This window comes from Entelurus aequoreus, linkage group LG11 (genome assembly GCF_033978785.1).
Source record: "Entelurus aequoreus isolate RoL-2023_Sb linkage group LG11, RoL_Eaeq_v1.1, whole genome shotgun sequence".
NCBI lineage: Eukaryota > Metazoa > Chordata > Actinopteri > Syngnathiformes > Syngnathidae > Entelurus > Entelurus aequoreus.
This window is the reverse complement of record NC_084741.1, coordinates 34,982,477-35,005,053: the sequence shown is the minus strand read 5'-3', so window position 1 is coordinate 35,005,053 and position 22,577 is coordinate 34,982,477. Positions and strand designations below refer to the sequence as shown.

General features: G+C 39.9%; 1 protein-coding gene across 1 annotated transcript in view; it reads right to left on the bottom strand.

The window, feature by feature from the left end:
- Nucleotides 1-22,577, bottom strand: part of LOC133659647 (collagen alpha-1(XIV) chain-like) — a 324,062-nt gene that overhangs the window by 257,533 nt on the left and 43,952 nt on the right. The window contains exon 4 of the mRNA XM_062062231.1: nucleotides 2,613-2,729. Within this exon, the coding sequence (XP_061918215.1) occupies nucleotides 2,613-2,729 (117 nt within the window). The remainder of the gene's footprint in view (nucleotides 1-2,612; nucleotides 2,730-22,577) is intronic.

Sequence of the window (22,577 nt, the reverse complement as noted above, 5' to 3'; positions counted from 1 at the left end):
TTTCCCTATCTGCGCCTAATGACTGAGCCACGTGACGTAAATTCTTGTGATGTCTCAAGGGGCATTTCTGGTCAGGATGGGATTCGTTCCGAGGGATTTGAATAAAGAACCAACTCTTTTTCTTTACTATAGTGGTCTCGATAACGGGTACCGGTTTTCAAAAAGGGATTCCAGTTCGAGGACTCGGTTCTTTTCTTATCGAACAACCGGGAAAACCGGTTTCGAGTATCATCCCTAGTAACTATTACTCGATATATCGATTTGTATTTTTAGAATTCAACTATTTCGATATGTGCTCGACAAGTTGGCCTTTGGGAAGATAGGTATCGATCCAACATTGTTTTAAAAGGTAATATATCGATTTTATCGATACTAGAAAAAAAACAACATTGGAGTAAAGAACGGCAGACCTTATATAAAGTTTAGCATTTTAATGATAAGGATGTTAAACATTACTCAAGTCAGTCTGCCCGACGCCATTAGTCATCCAAACAAAAACGGCGCATACCGACGGTGGTCGAGAGAGGTCACAAAAAATGCAAATGTCATAACACAATTATTTAAAGCTGCAACAGACACAACGGAAGTGAGAGCGGACCAAATTTTGCCGACGGACCAAGCTGAGGCGGAATGCTGAAAACGCTGTAATGCACATTGTATATTAATATTATTGAAAAAGTAAAAAAACCTTTTTTATGACTGAGAAAGTGGTCACACTTCACTTAATTTTCCATATTCGTTCATCATATAGTTTTCAGTTTTCCGCCCAGCCATAGTGGTCCATCGTTGAAACCTGTCCACTGTCACTTCGTTGCGTCTCTATATTGTTGTGTTTTGGCTTACATTTTTGTGTTATGACTTTATATCATTGTGTTAGCGTTTGTATTTGTGTGGCTTTTGCAATCATGCTATAGCTGAAAGTTATTGTGTTGGGACGTTTACATTTATTGTAACTTTTCTCAGCTATCGTAGCTATTTATTCAAATGAGAGTACTAGCAGGTCAAACCACTGCTCATGTAATCTGAAAATATTTAGTTGTACCTAATTTCTCTGTTAATTCAACCTAAAGATTTGTTGGTTGCACTTTGTTTTTTATATTGATATTATATTATGTTTATGTTGAAAAACAAAATCAGAAGTACTAGGGAAATCGACAGGTAAAATGTTGGTTAATGTACTTTTATTGAACATTTCTTGAATATTGAAAATCAGAGCAGAAAAGGTTTCCTCTTGTTAATCAACCTAAAGTGTTTGTTGCACTTTATTCAAATAAGATGTGACTGCATTGTCCATTAATTGTTGTTTACTTGCTTGTTTTTATCCAAAGTTCATTTCTACCTAATTCCCTAACAATAACTAATGGGAATATAGGAAACGTCACTTGCAGTGTCCAATATCCAGTGTTTATTCCACAGTCACACTGGTGATTTGTTAATGTAAAATGCTACTGAATCGATTTCAAATCACTAAATAATTTTGAATCGTATTGTTCTAATTAATCTAATATCATCCCTGAATTCTATCAACAGCATCAAAATATGACTTGAATCGAATCGTTACCTTCCCAATTTTTAATATATACAGTATTATCTAGACCACAAAGAAGTGTTTTAAAGGGGACTTATTATGCGAAATCATCTTTTCTTACCTATTGGTACCTGTTTTTGTATATTTAGGATCTGTATAAGTCACAAAAATGTGAAATCAAATGGCAGAGATATGTATAAAACAATCTTGCCTTCCTTCATTCTTCCTCCAAACGAGCCGTTTGGAATTTGCCCAATTTGTGACGTTTTTCCCAAGTGTGACGTCAGCATATATTTCCATATATGGTCGGAGTTTATTCGAAGGGCTTTGCGTGAATCCGCCATTGTCGTCCAACGCTGTAGTCAATAAACTCCTTATTTTACTTTATCCTCTTGTTGTGGGGCAGACTGGCTCATGCATGTAGATGCATCCTCTGCTGTTGCCATTTGTAATACAAAGTAGCGTATTGTTCTGAATTATATTTGTCAGTAGACTCGATATGGAAGCGTTAAAAACTACAACATGGCTGACGAGGAGCTGACACAGTTAAAGTGGAGGCATGTGAATAAGAGCGCCCACAAAATGGAGCATTCTGAAGAGACAGTCAGAAAGCAGCTTCAATATGGTCTGTAAAACATAATCTATCCAATGTTTTGACCAAAGAACAACCATTACATGTTATGTAGACAACAATAAAGTGTTTTGAATGTATAACAAAAAGTCATAGTACCCCTTTAAATGTAGATTAAAATCATGAAAGATGCTACTTTCCATACTTTCAAACGTACTTACAGATAACATGCAGTCTTAAATGTCCTTTTCTCAAACTTGGAAGAGATGCAGAACCGAGATTTAGATTGCCATGTTTCTCAACAGTGTAATCCCTTGGGAGGACTTTAGATAAGAAGCAAATGACATTATCCATCCTGACATACAGAAAATTTAAGTAATAATGAGATATTCTTCCTCAAAGTGGAGTCATTTCCAATTTGCATAGCACATTTTTTTCCTCTGGTGGTGACAGTTCTGAGAGTTTTTAAATGTGCATTTATGGGAGTTGTCTTTTACAATAAATCCATCCTACCTGGTATGCTGTTGTAGAGGAACAGGTAACTATCAAAGTCTCCTTTGGGCTCCTTCCAGGCAACAAGCAGGGTGTTTGAGTTCACTGCTTTGAAACGCAGCCTCTTTGGAGCTGGAACTGAGGAAACACATTCAAATCAGCGATTGTACCATGGGAAATGAATCATGAGCCGATTAACCATCTAGGATATTAATTAAAGTGCTCCCAGCCAACAGGGAAAACAAGTAAGTGTCTGAGAGAACCTAACAGAGACAAAAAGATAGATGATGCATTCCCAGGTTGAAATGACGGCAACGATGTGCGAAACATTTCAGACAAAGACTTGTTGTTGTGGCCCTGCGATGAGGTGGCGACTTGTCCAGGGTGTACACCGCCTTCCGCCCGAATGCAGCTGAGATGGGCTCCAGCACCCCCCGCGAGCCCAAAAGAGACAAGCGGTAGAAAATGGATGGATGGATGGACTTGTTGTGTCATTAACACATTTTGTTTGCATTGCAACACATTTGACTTTAGGAGGGACCCAGCACACACACCACAGGTGACACATTTGGGAAACCTCAGACTACTGATTCCGGTCAAGGGAATCAAATCTGTGTCACTTCCATAAGCCGACATGCCTAACTGTTGGTCTACAGAATGTCCCATCTACTGTAAAGTACAATGCATGGCAGTATTGTTTTGTGAAAAAAAATAATGTTAAACAATGTAGTACACATCCAGATTATGAGATAGTTTGGATCAAATGTGATCCAGAGAAAGTTTACAACTTCACACAATTGATACACAGAAATACAATATTAAACAAATCACAGCAGGTAGTTTTGCTGTATTCAGCAATAAAAACTGTTTGGACACAAAGTCACCTTTCTAGCTGAATTGGTATTTTAAATGAGTTTTAATGAATATGAAATGTTTTGAGTTGCTCTGATAGTTTTTTTTTGATAGGCATCAACTTTGATGGTTTATTACATAATGCAACAAATTGTTACATTTTATTTATATATTATAAAATGTGTCAAATCTTAGTACAACAATTACATAATGCATTGTTGCGTGACTCTGCCAGCCGAGGCACCAAAAATAAATACAGTGTCAACCAGCTGGCATCGACTTTTGTGATTAGCATTGAAAAGCAATAATCGTTTTTTTGCCGATCACATACTTTTTCACGATGAAATTGGCCGATACTGATCAATGGCCAATCCCTACACTGTACCAATGTTGGAAATTATTATACAAACAGGGATTCCCATACATTAATTTATTTGTGGAAGCACACCACAAATACATTTAGACCACCACAAACAAATATAACATTAGATGTTTGCCTTTGCTTATAAGCACATTATATCTATCGAAGGAGGAGGGATCAGTGTTGCCAACTTAGCGACTTTGTATACTTAGCGAGTAATCAGAGCCCTCTGGATAGGCTTTTTCAAAAAAGCGAATAGCGACAAATACAGTGAGGACTTCTGGACTCCCTGAATCGAAAGCACGTATCGCTAAGTACTGCTACCGCCCCCTTACCTCTCTGAAAGTCCTTAGAGCCGTGGTTCTTAACCTTGTTGGAGGTACCGAACCCAACCAGTTTCATTTGCGCATTCACCGAACCCTTCTTTAGTGAAAAATAAAATATTTTGTTTTTTTCAAATTCAAGACAAAGTTATGTTTTTTTACTGGTGCACAAAATGAACCGTGCATGAACATCACCTTGTTCAAAGAACAAAACCAACACAGTGCATGAACTCACAACAAATTACACACCTGCAAATCAGTGGGACTTCTGCTGTTGCCGTATCCATAATACGCCGATAGGGAGAAGTTTTTATTTACGCGATGAGTCGGGTGTGTCTTGACCTCCGCGGCGGAAGCTCCGCCGAACCACTGAGGCCGACTCACCGAACCCCTAGGGTTCGATCAAACCCAGGTTAAGAACCACTGCCTTAGAGGCTGCTTTGTCCTGTGACATTAAAAACAAGGACGAAAACAAGACAGAAGAAACATTGTGGTTCTAAACATATTTGTTTTGCTTCTTATGTGTTTTACTCACTTTTTCAAACGTGTCATCGCCAATTATGCAAAATCGACGATTGTGTCATGTTATGTTATGTTATTTTCATTTATTATGCGCCCCCCAACCAACTGTTACCTCAGGCCGGGGCGCAGGCCGAGTGGAAAAATATAAATAAAGTTGATTTGATTTGATTACATCAGTCCACTGTCTAACTCACCACTGACACAAATATTTTGCAGTCCTGTGGGAAACACGGATCCATGTTTCTGCACCAAAATGTAATGGGTTCTTGCAATACACAAATGCTACCTTCATGTGTTCTTACTAATGAACTCAACTAAAGAAAAATACATATTGCCTTTAAACTTAATGCAGGTATGAATAGTTTAAAACCATGACTTTTTCATACCCAACTATGGTTTCAAGGAGGAGACAGCTAGTTCATATTTTAGTTAGGGTTCTTGTCCTTCATATGATCTTTTCCTAAGCACACGCTATTCGATTACTGAGACAGAATGCAGTACTGCAGTTTTTCTTCACTGCAGTCCTCAGGTAATCACATCACGTCAACTATAAAATACTTCAAATGTGTCATACAAAAGTGCATAATTACACTTCTTCACAATAAGACTATGAATAATTCACCGCAACCGAGAATATTGTCACTCTGGTAGCGTTTGGTGTGTGTGCTTGATAGTATTTGAATGGAGCTGGCAGGAGATTAATAACTGGATGATCATTTCGACGATAACCTCTAACTTCCCTTTGCATGTCAAAGAACGCACCCTTACACACAGCGAATTATAATTAACAAATGTGAAAATTGAATGAGACGGCCGTGATGCTCTGTAATTCTGAATGTGTGTCAAGGTCTGTACATTGAGTCGATTCAAGAGGCAGTAAATATGATTAATGAATATGGATATAATAAAACTAATAGCTGTGCCTGCTGACTGAATGTGAGGGTCTCCTATTTAAACTGCTCTTCACAGGTCAGCACATTTGCCACCTACAAAATATTAACAACACTCAAAATTTCACTCTCGTCCTCTCCATATGCCAAGATGCATTTGCAAGCTGGTGGGAAAAGTGCAGCGAAACGACCAAGATGGATGAGACTTTTGCCTAATAAACAGTGGTTATATACAGTATGTGCGTGTGGTATATAGCTCAGTCATATATTTCACCAACTACAGCTTTTTATTGGCAAGAGTTACATCAGTGGAAGTGGCCTCATCTTGCTCATGACTGAGCCGAGCATAAACCTCATGCCATGCTGTAAAATGAAAGACCATCTTCTAAGAAGAACTTTGGTGACTATTGCTTAGCGGCATTTTGTATAGTAGTCAGAGGGGTTTATGAATGGACTTACACAAACAGTACAAAGGCCCATTGTGTGGGGATAATTAAACACATGCCTTCAAAAACAATATCTAGCATGTGTTTTTCTCGCTGTGCGGCGCTATTCATTCAAAGGTGTTTTTTTAAAAGGAAGTCAATAAGCGTAATCTTCAAACTATGCAGGAGGGTTGAACAACTAAAAAGAACGTTTTCTGTCATTTCTGGTGGGTCAGTAAATGTTTGCTTTCTAATCTACTAAGGGTATTTTTTATGTATTCATTAATTTGCTTCCACTTAACGCTTTCCTGCACATTCCTTCACCAGCTCTTCTCTCCAAGTTGTCTTTAGAATTCCTCCATTGTTGCACTTGATCGTCTTTGTTTAAAGGGTCCCTTGTTAACCATTCTTTCCGTCTGTGCTCAATGCCTCTAAAGTTAAACAAAGCTTTCTTCAAAAATACAAAGGTCAAGTTCATGACCATCAAAATATGTGTTATTATTATTATTGATTGTGTTTTGCTTTCAGTGGATTGATCCAAAAGAAGAACCAGCCTTAAAAGGGGAACTGTACTTATTTTGGAATATTGCCTATCATTCACAATCATTATGAGAGACAAGAAGACAGATGTATTTTTAATGCATTCTAACTTGTAAATAAACGTATATAAAATCTGCTTACAATGGAGTTAATGGGAGGTCCTCTAATCCACCCACAAAGCCCTCTAAATAACCATCCAAAATGCTCCAACAATACTCCATTTACATGTCGTGACCTGAATACTGACCAATTTATTAGTGATATTATTATTATAAGCGCTAACGCAGACAAACTAATTTTAGCGGTGCATTTTCACAGAGAGCAAACAAGCTTGTTGCTCCTATGTACATTAACGTCTTGAGCTGGTGAGCTGCTTTTCGCCTCAGAGCTTGTGGAAGTTTAGTCTACATCATAAATAATGACTTTCATCTTGATAGTAGAAGGATGAAGACATCATCTGACAAGTTGGTAAACTCTGGCATCCAATTTAGCCTCGGAAATGGCGAGAAAGACGCTTGGTTCTACCCCCTTTTTCTTTGTGAGGATTATATGTCATTCTTCATCTAAATGGGAATATATCAACATTCTAGCAATTGGCATCCTAGTGACAGCAGACATAGTACAGAAAGTGATGTTGTATTATGTTTTGGGCTTTCATGAAGTCTGGAGTGAGTAATAATCAGTGAGGGAAAAAGCGAACAATTTTGAAATGTATGCGCCGCCGTATGCTTAAAATAATCAAAATATTAAAAATGATAAATGGGTTATACTTGTATAGCGCTTTTCTACCTTCAAGGTACTCAAAGCGCTTTGACAGTATTTCCACATTCACCCATTCACACACACATTCACACACTGATGGCAGGAGCTGCCATGCAAGGCGCTAACCAGCAGCCATCAGAAGCAAGGGTGAAGTGTCTTGCCCAAGGACACAACGGACGTGACTAGGATGGTAGAAGGTGGGGATTGAACCCCAGTAACCAGCAACCCTCCGATTGCTGGCACGGCCACTCTACCAACTTCGCCACGCCGCCCCCGTAAATAATAAATGTTATTATGAATGTGCCTGTTATTACATTACATATATACTTACAGCATGTTTATAAAACGTTGATGGAGGTGTTTCGAGGTTTTTTTAGGCACTTTATAGACAAAATAGAGCGACTCCTATAGGTTACATTGTAAGCGGACTTTTGATAGCATTAGTTAGAATGCATAAAAAAAAGCATATGTGGTATTGTCTAACATAAGGATTGTGAATGATAGGCAAAATTCCAAAAAAAGTGCAGTTTCCCTTTAAGACACCCAGGAAGACTCACATTATGAGTTTAAATATTTGGCCATTACCTGTAGTTGTCAATGTTAGGGAAGGAGTTTTTTATAATCAATTTAGTTAGTAACAATGCTTAACTTTTTTTACACCTGTGTGACAAATGAAAAGGTTATCATCAAGTACATTGTGGTTTTTTATGCTTAGTTATACAATAAGCCTTAGTGTTTTTACGTATTACTGATAACCCTCCAATGGGCTCACCACCAACAGAAGGGGTCGGGTGCAGTGTGAGATGGGTGGCAGCAAAGACCGGGGACCACAACGCTCAGATCATTAGCTTAAGAAGATACCGTAGCTGTGGGGGCTGTGGAATTTCTCTACACTGCAGTTAAGAGTACCCCCACATTTGGATTTTCTGAAATGGGGGGGCGCCATGCCAGTGGGTGTGAGTCTGAACATGCTTTATCAGTATCATGCAGTATCACGCTTCAAACCTTGCTTCGAAAAGCTGTGCACTACAAAACGTGCTCATTGTAGCCATTAACCCTGACATCCTCGTTTTGATTAAAACATTTTGGGTTCATTTTTGTTTTGTAGGTGTAAGTGTTTCATTTATCGGGCTCCAACTTTAATGTTACTAATTAATTTGAATGTATTATTATTTATTGAGTTTATTAAATGTTATCTTTGAAAATCAAATGGTTTCAGTCAGTTAAAAATGTTTGTAGTTAAAATAAGGATTTTTTTTTTTCAGGCAAATTGCTGCTTTTCTTTTACAGATTAAAACAATGATAATTAAGTTATTCTTTGTTGTACTTTACGTGATCTATATTTTTATTTTTTTGTTTTATTTAAAGATAAGGATGATACAATGCGATGCATAGGTGTACTTATAACAAATTATACTATTTGTAGTCGCGGTGGGGAGTGAAGATGGATGGGCGCAAAATGTTTTTTTCATCCTAGGGGGGCGTAACAGAAAATAATTGAGAAGCACTGACCTACGGAAACCTTGTTACGACATTTACTTCCTCAGCTAGTCAAGTTTGATTATTTTCTCAGCGCTCAGCGAAGCCGACTCAGGCGGGGCCTACTGGAGTACCTAACTAAACCTTCAAATCACAATTGTGTTTATTTGTTTGTCTGAGTGTTTTAGCCTTGTTCTTTAAGGTGGAAAAAGCCACATAAGAGATTGCTTATTTACAATTGGACAATCTATCGACTGTGGACACAATTTAACAAATCAGATTTGACTTTAACAATACTTTGTTCAAGACAGCCTGAAACATATTTCACATTCAGGGCTCCACTGTTCCATACACTGCTGCTAGTGTGGCTAAGAATGTGACAAGATGGATGACAGTAAACGGAAAGAGGATGTGTACTTCCACCTCATTCATCGTTTTGGATATGGTTATGCTTTCACCTCATTGGTTTCATTGACTTCACTATAACTAGAATTATTGACCACGATAAAGTCACTGATGCAGGAAAGTCTTCCCCGTACACGTTTACTGCTTGAATGGATGGATTGATCATTGCAGACACACAAACATGCACTCTGCATTGTTGCTCTAGAACCTGAAACATTGTAATTAGATAATAAACACAACCAATTACAATAAATGTTGTATAACCTGGAAAAACAACAAGAACACCCATGCAGGACAGTACATTTTTAGCTGCTTTACAGTGTTTGACTATTAGAAACACATAGTAGTTCATCATCAAAATGAAAATATGGCACTAAATATTACTTGACTTGCTGTTATCTGATATAAAAGGCATTTTTACTCCTGCTATGCTGCTGCTTTCACTGCTGCAATGTAAAGTATTTTTACTTGCACCCTCTGGGGGCCGAGGATGGAACAAAATTAAAATGACTTTTTCCAATTCCTCCTAAGGCAAACATATGTTACTGTCCTGTATGCTATGGATGTTAACAATAGAAGTCGCTCATTAGAATCAACAAAGCGTGTCTGAAAATTTTGAGCATGTTCGCAACATTTTTATCAAGTTGCATCAATTAGAAAAATTAGAAACTTGGTTTACAACAATACACACCTTTTGCATAAAGTAACTACCACACCTACTACCAACTCTGTCATTGCTGGATTGTTAAATCATAGAATGCAACCATCAAAGTTGGACACAATGTCTTCTATTCTATGAATTGTATTTATTTTAGAGTCAAACTGTCTCCATCATAAAACATTTTGTCGTAGTTAAGTGTTAAAATTACATACATATAAAGTACTTGTAACCCCTCTATCCATTTTGTAAAGCATTTATTATACTCAAGTCACAGGTGAGCTGGAGTCTATCCATGCTTACTTCAACAAGAAGTGAAAGTAGTGAAGTGAAGTGAAGGGAATTATATTTATATAGCGCTTTTCTCTAGTGACTCAAAGCGCTTTTACATAGTGAAACCCAATATCTAAGTTACATTGGGTGGCACTGGGAGCAGGTGGGTAAAGTGTCTTGCCCAAGGACACAACGGTAGTGACTAGGATGGCGGAAGTGGGGATCGAACTTGGAAACCCTTAAGTTGCTGGCACGGCCACTCTACCAACCAAGCTATACCGCCCCAAGTATGGTATAATAAAAGTAAAATCAAGTTTAAAAAAAACAACTCACCATTTAAAGCAGAGATCTGAGACCTACGCTAGTTAAGGGCCGCTGGAGATAAAGTCTGGATGAGGCTGAGCCACACAAAGTATTCACTTGAGACTCACATATTACCCATGTGACTAAATTAGTAAACTGCTTCTACCAGCAAGCCAAGGTAGGCCTTAAAGTCGTTATAAATGTATAAATCAATAAATCAATCAATGCTTATTTATATAGCCCTAAATCACAAGTGTCTCAAAGGGCTACACAAGCCACAACGACATCCTCGGTACAGAGCCCACATACGGGCAAGGAAAAACTCACCCCAGTGGGACGTCGATGTGAATGACTATGAGAAACCTTGGAGAGGACCGCATATGTGGGTAACTCCTCCCCCTCTAGGGGAGACCGAAAGCAATGGATGTCGAGTGGGTCTGACATAATATTGTGAAAGTCCAGTCCACAGTGGATCCAACACATCAGCGAGAGTTTCAAAAATTGTGTTCCCAGGAGATGGTCGGAGACAATGCAGCTTGCTTAAAGGTGGTTGCTATTTGGACTGTCCAATGTGTTTTTGTTATGTTATAATGTTTGGGTTTTCACCGTTATTGTAGTTAGGGCCTGATCTACTAAGATTCAAATACCACGCGCTAAACCTCGTGTGCAAACTATAACATTGTGTGTACTATCAGTGAGCGAGTTGCACGTGATCTACTGATCCCTCAGGCGGTACTGCATAAAAAAGCGACATCAATGTATAAAGGATATCACCACATGGGCTCAGGAACACTTCCGAAAACCACTGTCAGTAACTACAGTGTGTCGCTACATCTGTAAGTGCAAGTTAAAACTCTACTTTGCAAAGCAAAAGCCATTTATCAACAACACCCAGAAACGCCGCCGGCTTTGCTTGTCCCGAGCTCATCTAAGACAGACTGATGCAAAGTGGAAAAGTGTTCTGTGGTCTGACGAGTCCACATTTCAAAAAATTTTGAAAAGAACCATCCGGATTGTTATAGGCGCAAAGTTCAAAAGCCTGTAATCTGTTTTTATTTACGATTTACACAATGTGCCAACTTCATTTTGGGTATAGTATACACAGTCTTAATAGTTTCCACAACTTTAAATGTATTTAAATACACATCAGAAAAGAGGAAAATCATAATTGTGTCAGGCTTTCTACTGACAGTTAGATCATGTTTGTGTTTTCCTGTGTTTGTTTTTTTTTATTCCTGTCCAGCGCTCTTATTTCTACTTTGTAATTGTGTTTAGAGTCACTTCCTGTCCTGGTGCTCTTGTTTTGTCAGTATTTCCTGTTCGGTCTCCATGTTTTGAAGCACCTTTACTTTCTGTTCCATGTCCGGCCAGCACATCTGATTCTCATTAATAAGTTGTATTTAGTTCCACCTGGGTCCCTCCTTCAGTGCTGGATCATTCTACTTTGTAGATTGTTGCTTGGTGTGCTGGAATTTTTTGTTCCCTGCTTCCTGTGAAAATTAAATTAGTTTTACTTGCATTCTGCCTGCCATTCTCTGCATCCTTGGGGTCACGCTACAAGCACCTTCACCAAACCGTGACACATTTAATGTTGCGTTGAAACACATTTTGGTCGGATCAGATGATGATTATCTGGGATGGATGTGGCAAAAACGTTAAATGTGAAAGTAAATGTCACCTTGGCTGGACTATGTTGCAGACGGTCTGTACAAATCAGTGCGACGACCATAGATCACACACAGTGACGTAGGAGCAAAGGTGGTGTCTTACACAAGTACTTTATATTTTCGGTTAGTCACATCACCTTCTTTTTCTCATTTGAAAAAAAAAATACAGAAGAAATGACCTCGGTGTCCTTAATGGTAGTTACGTCCATGACCTAGTGGCGCTCTACACATACTGCTACAATTAATTAGTGATGATTTCGACTAAGGCGTTTTATAGTCGAATCGGGGTTGTTAGATTTAGAAACGGGATTCCCTCGAATAAACAGACCTCATTTTAGACTTTTCCCCTCAAACAAAAAAGCTAAAACACTCAGACGAACAAATACACATGGTAAAGATTGGATAGTTTATTGAGGTCCTCTGATCAGCCCCGCCAGGGCCGGTGTCGTGCCAATTTTTGTTCCCTGAAAGAAAGGGTTTCCCTGGCTGCAGCAGCAGACATTCATTCGAAGGAGTGGAACTGCGCTTCCGTGTTTGGTTCACTTTGGCGTATTAATCAAACAAAATGTGGATTGTTCCGATCATGCTTTGACTGTTAAAGATGTTTGCTAATCCAACATGTGACTATTCTGTACCATTTGTTTCATTAGACTTAGCACCTACGGGGCGAAGGGGCGTGCGTGTCAAATTTCCGACTTTCACCAAAACCGATGGCGACCTTTGACTCGCCTGAGGCGCACAGTGGCATGGCGGGCTTCTCTTCGTCCCAACAGGCCCTGCATCATAAATCTCGGAACATCCTCCCAACACACCCTTTGGTACTCAACTCACCTCACTCCCACAGGGGCAAAAAGGGGGGTTCAATGTCTGACGATTTGACTGTGAGGTGGATAGTCGAATCAGACTCCTCCGAATTGAATCTTCAGCTATTTTAAGACACCCCTTGATTTAATAATTGTTGTCTGTCTGTAATTTTTATGCTATTCATTAGCCATTAGGCTTTCAGCCATATGGTATCTACATTAGCATCTGGTTAGTCGCAAGGTCTTGATAGCGCCAATCCGTGCAAATTCAACCAATGCCCATTAATAAACCGTGGCCTCGCAATTACACAGCATATTTTGGCCACTCATCGTCAATTTCGCCAATTGAAGTTGTGTCAGCAGCACTCAAAGGCAACCCAACTGTCTAACCAGTCAAAGGTCTCCCTGCATTGCCCACCACGTCCTCACTTCATTGTTTATTACATTGACAGAGATGTCGACCAGTGATGATAATCTAACATTGTCTCTCATTTACAAGAGAAAAATTCACCCCAGACCGCTTTAAACAGTTACGCAACGTGAGACCCTGTGGGAGACTGGTTGATTGCTGTCAAAGTTCAAACATGTTTAATTCAAGGATTCAAAGGACTTTACTACCAGCACACATAAGATATACATAGGATGGCACAACATTTTGTACCCAAAGTCCCAGATTCAGTCCAATGATGAGTACCACAAGGACGATAGTACGTACATACTTAGTTTTAAATAGAATATGATTTGAATACTAAAGAAGGATATTAATAGCTTACTTAATGGAAATATAGTACAAAGAGTATAATAAATAGATAAATAGTCCTGTAGTCCAAATAGTACAGTTGAGACCAGGGCAGTAACTAGGATTTGACAAATACCGAGGTCAAAATTTGGTGTCTACCTTTTGCTGTTTTTCTGGTTATCATCACACTCTTTCTTTTGCCATAACTGAAGACCTATTGCAGGGGCATCCTTCAACTTTTGATACTTCGGCTCGGGGTCATTCTGTGTGGAGTTTGCATGTTCTCCCCGTGACTGCGTGGGTTCCCTCCAGGCACTCTGGCTTCCTCCCACCTCCAAAGACATGCACCTGGGGATAAGTTGATTGGCAACACTAGATGGTCCCTAGTATGTGAATGTGAGTGTGAATGTTGTCTGTCTATCTGTGTTGGCCCTGCGATGAGGTGGCGACTTGTCCAGGGTTTACCCTGCCTTCTGCCTCAGTGCAGCTGGTATAGGCTCCAGCCACCCCGCGACCCCGAAAGGGACAAGCGGTAGAATATGGATGGATGGATGAAGTTCAAGACATTGCACCTTTTGGGTATTCTACTTTGAAGGGAACACTGTACTTTCCCATCATCACATCTTGACAATCATTTGTGATTGAGTCATATTATTATAGAAGCAATACAACAAAGAAATGGGATTAGCCTTACATTTGTCGTATTATGCAGTTATAAATATAATTTCCTTTAAACATTAAAAGAAAAACATAAGGATAATTACTGAATGACCTTTAAAAACAATGCAGCACTCAAACATCTAGGCCTAGACATAGTGAATTATTATATTAGGAAAACAATAGCTTGTTGAGTGTTTGCCTTGCTTTTATGTGCCAAACATTTTGACTTCACAGTGTGATGTGTTATTAAAGAAACACCAAGATGATGTGGTATTCATAAAGCTTATTTACTTTGAATACCACATATTTGCTACACTTCTGGCAGTGAAACGGCCTTCCTGTGCCGGCTCTTCTGTAGTGGGAGTTCCTGGAGATGTCCTGAAGATATGTGTTGTATATACAAACATCCTCCATGGTGAGAACACACACTCCAAAATCCCCGCTGACCAGATGTTGTTGCTTACCAGGACATTATTGGATATCACATGCTACCTAATGAAGGGATTTGACAGGGGTCACCCATGTGCTGCTGCAAATTAGTGAGCTCAATTCCCAGTCTAATTTATACTGCCACAACTCTTGTTTATGTCTTACTAAAATGTATAAAATGACCTTATTCCGTGTGATCGCTGCTAAAAATTGGAATGAAATGATCAGAGCGAAAAGGGGTACAAGAAAATGAACTGTGGAAAACACTGGTCGACAAAATAAGAGAGGAAATAGTAAAAGCATTAAGAGTGAGGTGTGGGAGCAGGAGGGAAAAATAGAAAAGTGCTGCTTTCATCTCAAAGCAATCACCATTTAATAGGGACGTCCACTAGCAAATCAACCCACAAAACACAAGGCAACATCGTACATATTTGTTTAGGATTTAGAACAAGCTGCAGGAATCCATCAAGTACATTCATTATTTAGTCATGTAATTCCTCTTGTAACTTGGCTGCATATTAATGAGTAAGAGATCAATAAAAAGATAATGTGACAAGTGGATTATGGATCCTTCTGAAGAACTTCTGAGCCATACATACATGTATATTTGATTACATTGCATAGCCTTAAACTTAGAGTCCACACAGTTGGGATTTTGCCTTCATACTCCACCAAAATGGACTCAAACAAGACAATCAAGGTGTCTCTGAAGTGCAGACTTTCAGCTTTAATTTTAGAGGTTTCACAAAAATATGGCATTTGCCATTAAGAAAAGAAAACCATTTCATATATCAATCAATTTTCAGACACTCAGAAGTGTTTGGACAAAATGACATGACTGTAGATTTTACCCAACTTTATGAAGGTAAAGAAATTGAATATTCAATCAATCAATCAATCAATGTTTATTTATATAGCCCTAAATCACAAGTGTCTCAAAGGGCTGTACAAGCCACAACGACATCCTCGGTACAGAGCCCACATACGGGCAAGGAAAACTCACCCCAGTGGGACGTCAATGTGAATGACTATGAGAAACCTTGGAGAGGACCGCATATGTGGGTAACCCCCCGCCCCTCTAGGGGAGACCGAAAGCAATGGATGTCGAGTGGGTCTGACATAGTATTGTGAAAGTCCAACACATCAGTGAAAGTCCAGTCCATAGTGGGGCCAGCAGGAACCATCCCGAGCGGAGACGGGTTAGCAAGGTAGAGATGTCCCCATCCGATGGACAGGCTAGCGGAGCAGAGTAGAAAAGAAAAGAAAAGAAACGGCAGATCAACTGGTCTAAAAAGGGAGTCTATTTAAAGGCTAGAGTATACAAATGAGTTTTAAGATGAGACTTAAATGCTTCTACTGAGGTAGCATCTCTAACTTTTACCGGGAGGGCATTCCATAGTATTGGAGCCCGAAAAGAAAACGCTCTATAGCTCGCAGACTTTTTTTGGGCTCTGGGAATCACTAATAAGCCGGAGTTCTTTGAACGCAGATTTCTTGCCGGGACATATGGTACAATACAATCGGCAAGATAGGCAGGAGCTTGACCGTGTAGTATTTTATACGTAAGTAGTAAAACCTTAAAGTCGCATCTTAGGTGCACAGGAAGCCAGTGCAAGTGAGCCAGTATAGGCGTAATATGATCAAACTTTCTTGTTTTTGTCAAAAGTCTAGCAGCCGCATTTTGTACCATCTGTAATCTTTTAATGCTAGACATAGGGAGGCCCGAAAATAAAACATTACAGTAATCGAGATGAGATGTAACGAACGCATGGATAATGATCTCAGCATCGTTTGTGGACAAAATGGAACGAATTTTAGCGATATTACGGAGATGAAAGAAGGCCGTTTTAGTAACACTCTTAATGTGTGACTCAAACGAGAGAGTTGGGTCGAAGCTTTTCCTTTTGTTGTTAGCCCAGCTCGGCATCCCCGCTTCTGCTTCCGCTCACACCGCTTACGTCGTCTCCATTAGCGGTCACCGCTAGCACTTGACTCCGCTGCTACAAAGGCCGCTCGATGTAGCCCGCGTAGTATTCCCATGCTAGCGAGCAGGTCCACCGTACATGCATCTTTCAGACTATAACGACCCGATCCATCCACCTCCAGAATTGTCTGTCGGTCGTATGTGATCACAGAGTGTTCACGCTTTGAGCCAGCCATGAAATTGACAGAAATGACGGGTGTTTTTTGCCAAATCGCTCTACACTCCCAAGAGCGTCTTCAAGCTGCTGCATAGCAATGCGCCGCCATCTTGAAGATCTTGAAGATCTTGAAAAATATTCACAAATGTCCAAGTCAGTGGGCTGGACGTTACACCAATAAAGTATGGTTTTTAATTAGCGAAGACAAACATGAAGGCAGTAGGAACAGTAAAGCATGTCCATTGACTCTTGACTTCCTAAAGTTTAGTGATCATTTGAATCTACATTTAAAACACTTCCCTGTGGTCTAGATAATTATTATGTATTAGATATGCTTTGGTGTAAATTTGGCCCCACAGTCACATTAATAACCTATTTTTTGAGTATGTCTGCAAGATATTAAGTTCTGGAGGCGTTTACATCCATCCATCCTTTTTCTACCGCTTGTCCCTCTCTGGGTCGCGGGGGTGCTGGAGCCTATCCCAGCTGCACTTCTGGAGGCGTTTCCCAGATTTCACTCTCCAAAAGTATCTTAATTTATCTTTTGATGTTCACTTTTAAATACATATCTTGAAGTCTTCACCGCTATTTTTTCCCAGACATGGTCGAAAATGAACTTTGTAAACATTATATAGATGCACTCGGTCACAACATTAGGTACACTTGCACACTCTCCGATCGATACAGAGCTACATAAAGAAAAAGCTGCCTTTTAACAGCATTTATGTTACTGCATGTTACATGTTGGTGTTATTGTGCGCATGTCACGATTACGTGAAAATAACACTTTATTCTTTATTTGTGTTTTCTCATAACCTGAAGCAGAGGGGGGCTATTTCCCCTCTGGCTGAGAGTTTGACTTAACGTCCAAATACTGTAAGTGCATCCAACTCGCTGTGACGTCACCCCACGGACAGAGGCATCCAAAAACCGGGCAAGCTCACGGCCAAATGCATGAACCTTATGATTTGACACTTTGGCCTTGTTTAACACAAGTTTCCAACATTGTAACAACATTTATAAGTCAGAAAAGACGAAATTCATCATAGGTCCCTTTTGACTTTTTAAAATGATGGCTCTACTGACAAGTATAAGTTATTAATTCCGAAATAGTAAATGCCATGTTTTTGCAATACCTCTTCAGTTGAAGTTGAAATCCTACAAATCAATTAGATTCTTCAGTATTGTTTTACTTCAAACCCATTGTGGTGATGTATAACGGCAAAAACACAAATGCCTGTCTTTGTACAAAAATCTCTCGTCTTTATCAGGATGTGTATATACAGAGAGGGAGGCAGAGGTAGCAAATGCCTTTTGAGCTCATTTTCATATAATCTCTGGCCAGATAACTGCAGCGTTTGACCTTCTGCACTTCTTAGATTGCACCTTCACACACATACGCACACACACACATTGAGAAGTATAGAGCACTGCACTGTTGGGTCTGATGAGTTTTCATTTTCCCAGTCCTGTCATTCGACAATTGTACACTGTAAAAAATAACCGTAAAAACTACAACAAGAAAATGTTAAATAGCAACAGTAAAACACTGTAAAATCAAAAACAGTTTATAACAGTAGTAAATGCAGTGGATGCCTGTAAACCAAGAAACAGTGGATAACCTTAATTACTGTGGTTAGAATATGTAAAAAACATAAAATGACTTTACTGTTAAAAATAATAAAAAAGTGTACAATGCAAAATGTTGTCTGTGCCAAGTCGGCTCAGACATTATAGGGTTATATTAATGTGCTTCATTGCAAACTGCATTAAAAAAAAAAAACACGCTGTGTGTTTAAGTGTGTTGGATCTGGTAGCAAGCAGCTATTTAACAGATACAGAGCATTTAAGGCTAATTTTTTATAGCTCACTTGAAGGAACATGTTGCGGAAGGCCATGTTTTGAGTGGTCCAGTGGAAGATTGTACGAATACTTTCAAGTTAAAATCCTCATGTACCGCCATATGTCTCAAAACATTTTAACAATGCTAGCAAACATAGAACACTGGTATTCAACCTTGTAAATTTTCATTATTGAGGCATTCCTCAAGGCACCCGTTAGTCGTCTCCTTTTTGATGGTTACACATTTTTTCGCAATATGATTTATATATAAGGTGTGGCTGTAGCGTGTTTATTTCAGATGCAGTCAGTAGTCATGTGTTCATCTTCTATAGGTATACTAGTATTTCAGGTCCTCTCTTTTTCATAAATTGGGCTATTTAACTGGTGGTCCACAAATTAAGTTAAAAAACTTGTGAGACACTCACATTTTTGCAGAAGGTTCTTAAAAGGAGCAGAGCTCTCCTGTAATTCTGACAAAATGAATAAACCAAATGTCTACTATAGAGGACCCAGGTTCTCTGGAATATACATAATAAGACTAATAGTGAAAGGAGAAGTTCGGCCCCCTGGTGGAGCCCCTAAAACACTTAAGTTGAATAACCCTAGTGTATACTCTATTCCCTAGTGTATACTCTATTCCTGTAAGTAGCCACACAGCGGACTCAAAATGTGTGTAAATATATCTATATGTTTTTTTAATTGACTGGTGACCAGTCCAGGGTGTAACCCACCTCTTGCCCAAAGTCAGCTGTCTACAGTTTACCCGTGACTTTGAACAGTGGGCAAGCTACTTGGAAAATGTAGTAAGCTAGGCTACAAGTTACTCTCGATCAGTGTTGGGACTAACGCGTTACAAAGTAAAGCGTTACTGTAACGTCGTTACTTTCGGCGGTGAATAGTAATCTAACGCGTAATTTTTTATATTCAGTAACTCAGTTACTGTTACTACATGATGCGTTACTGCGTTAATTTACGTTATTTTTTATGTAGTATCGGCTAGAAACTGAGAAGATCTGAGTGTGTTTTATTGGAGTGCTGCAGAAGAGGCGACGGAGAAGAGGCGCGCTCTGTGTGTGTGTATGTGTGTGTGTGGGAGGGGGCGTGTCTGTGTTTACTAACAACAAGACATCATGGCGAAGCCGAAGCCGAGTTTCTTAACATGGATATATTCTCACCAAAAATGATTCCCGGGCGCGCCACCCGCTGCTGCTCACTGCTCCCCTACATCCCAGGTGGTGATCAAGGTGATGGGTCAAATGCAGAGAATAATTTTGCCACATCTAGTGTGTGTGTGACAATCATTGGTACTTTAACTTTAACTTTTCTTTTGTCGACCATAAAGAAAAGAAAATTTTAGTTAAATGTAAGTTGTGTCTTGGATCGAAGATCCTATCTACTGCCCAAAACAGCAATCCAAATCTACTGAAACAGCTACAAAAGCAACATGCTGCCTCCATCATTGCCCCGATCATCACGCACATAATAAACCTATTAATTACACAAGGCCAAGTACCAAAAGATTTTAAGATAGCAAGAGTAACTCCCCTCTTTAAAAAAGGAAGCAAATTGGAACCTGGCAACTACCGACCTGTTTCTATTCTCAGTTCCATTTCGAAAGTAATGGAGAAAATAGTTTATGAACAGGTCGATAGTTACCCTGCCACTAATAAACTCATGTACAAATTCCATTCCGGCTTTAGAACTAACCACTCCACTGACACATGCCTTCTCTATCTGACCGACCACATCAAACATGAGGTGGACGCGGGCAAATACTGCGGCATGGTCATGCTGGACCTTCAGAAGGCCTTTGACACCGTTAACCACGCTATACTGTTGGATAAGCTCAGAGCAATCGGATTTAACAAAACCTCATGGAGCTGGATGCAATCTTACTTGGAGGGGAGGGAGCAGGTGGTAGAGGTGAACGGCACCGTGTCCCCCCACTCTCGGTGAGCTGTAGAGTCCCCCAAGGCAGTATATTGGGATCTTTACTGTTCCTAATATACATAAACGACATGTCATCGGCATGCGTCTGTGAATTGTTTTTGTTTGCGGATGACTCTGCCTTGCTGGTATCCGGCAAGGACAAGTCACAGGTGGAGAAAATCCTCAGTGCTGAGCTCTGTAGAACTTGCACCTGGCTCGCTGACAACAAGCTATCCATACACTTGGGTAAAACAGAATCCATCCTGTTTGGGTCCCACATCAACCTCAAGAAAGTCAATGACTTCACCATAAAAGTAGGTGACATTGTTATCACCAGGAAAGATGAGGTCACCTACCTAGGTTCCCCTCTAGAGGCTAACCTTTCCTGTGATAAAATGGCAACCAAGGTAATCAAAAAGGTTAACCAACGAACGAGATTTCTCTACAGAATTTCCTCTCTGGTCAACAAAAGCACCTTGAGGATTCTGGCGGGAACTCTCGTTCAACCCTTTTTCGATTACGCATGCACCTCCTGGTACCCCAGCACCTCCAAAACCCTCAAATCTAAACTCCAAACATCTCAGAACAAGCTAGTCAGGTTACTTCTAGACCTCCACCCCAGATCCCACCTCACTCCTACCCACTTCTCTAAAGTGGGCTGGCTCAAGGTGGAGGTCAGAGTTAAACAACTTGCACTGAGCCTAGTCTATAAAATCCGCTACATCTCCCTGATACCGAAGTACATGTCAAACTACTTCCTTAACGTAAATGACCGCCATAACCACAACACCAGGGGGAGCTCCACTAACCACGTTAAACCCAGATTCCGAACTAACAAAGGTCTTAACTCATTCTCTTTCTATGCCACATCAATGTGGAATGCGCTCCCAACAGGTATAAAAGAAAGGGCATCTCTATCCTCCTTCAAAACCGCAATAAAAGTTCACCTCCAGACAGCTACAACCCTAAACTAACACCCTCCCCGGATTATTAATAATCAAATGTAAACAATCAAATGCAGATACTTTTTCTTATGCCTTCTGATGTCTCTCTCTCTCTCTCTCTCTCTCTCTCTCTCTCTCTCTCTCTCTATGTCCACTACTTGATGTCCATATCCTACCCCCCCCCCCACCCCTGATTGTAAATAATGTAAATAATTCAATGTGATTATCTTGTGTGATGACTGTATTATGATGATAGTATATATGATAGTATATATCTGTATCATGAATCAATTTAAGTGGACCCCGACTTAAACAAGTTGAAAAACTTATTCGGGTGTTACCATTTAGTGGTCAATTGTACGGAATATGTACTTCACTGTGCAACCTACTAATAAAAGTCTCAATCAATCAATCAATCAATCAATCAATGCTTCAACGAAGCTAGTAAAGAGAGACACACTTCGACTCCTAAGCAACAGCGGTTGGATTTTAACGAGGCAATGCTAGCCAGGACAACATTGACAGAGCTATTGCAGCGTGTGGGCTAGAAGACATGCAGGCTATTTCTACAGTGGAGTCACCCGCTTTCAGGCAGCTAATAAGCATGATACCGGGCGTCAAATGACACCTGCACAGTGAGTACATAAAAATGGAAAGCGAGCTAAAGAAAACACCAAACTCTGCCTCTGCTCATCATTCAGCACTGAAGGTACACACACTCTGTCAATTGTCTTATATACTCTTTCATTCTAGACTTCTAGAGTGTTTGATTATCACATCACTCTAAATGTATAGACTATAAAGTTCACAAACATAAAGAGAGATCCTAGTGGGCCAGGCCAATCTTTCCTTATCTTTAAACCAGTGGTTTTTAACCTCTGTTCGATCGAACCCTAGGGGTTCGGTGAGTAGGCCTCAGGGGTTCGGCAGAGCCTCTGCCGCGGAGGTCACACACCCGACTCATCATGTAAATAAAAACTTCTCCCTATCGGCGTATTAAGGATACGTCCTGGGCATGACGTTAAAGTGCATCCGGCAG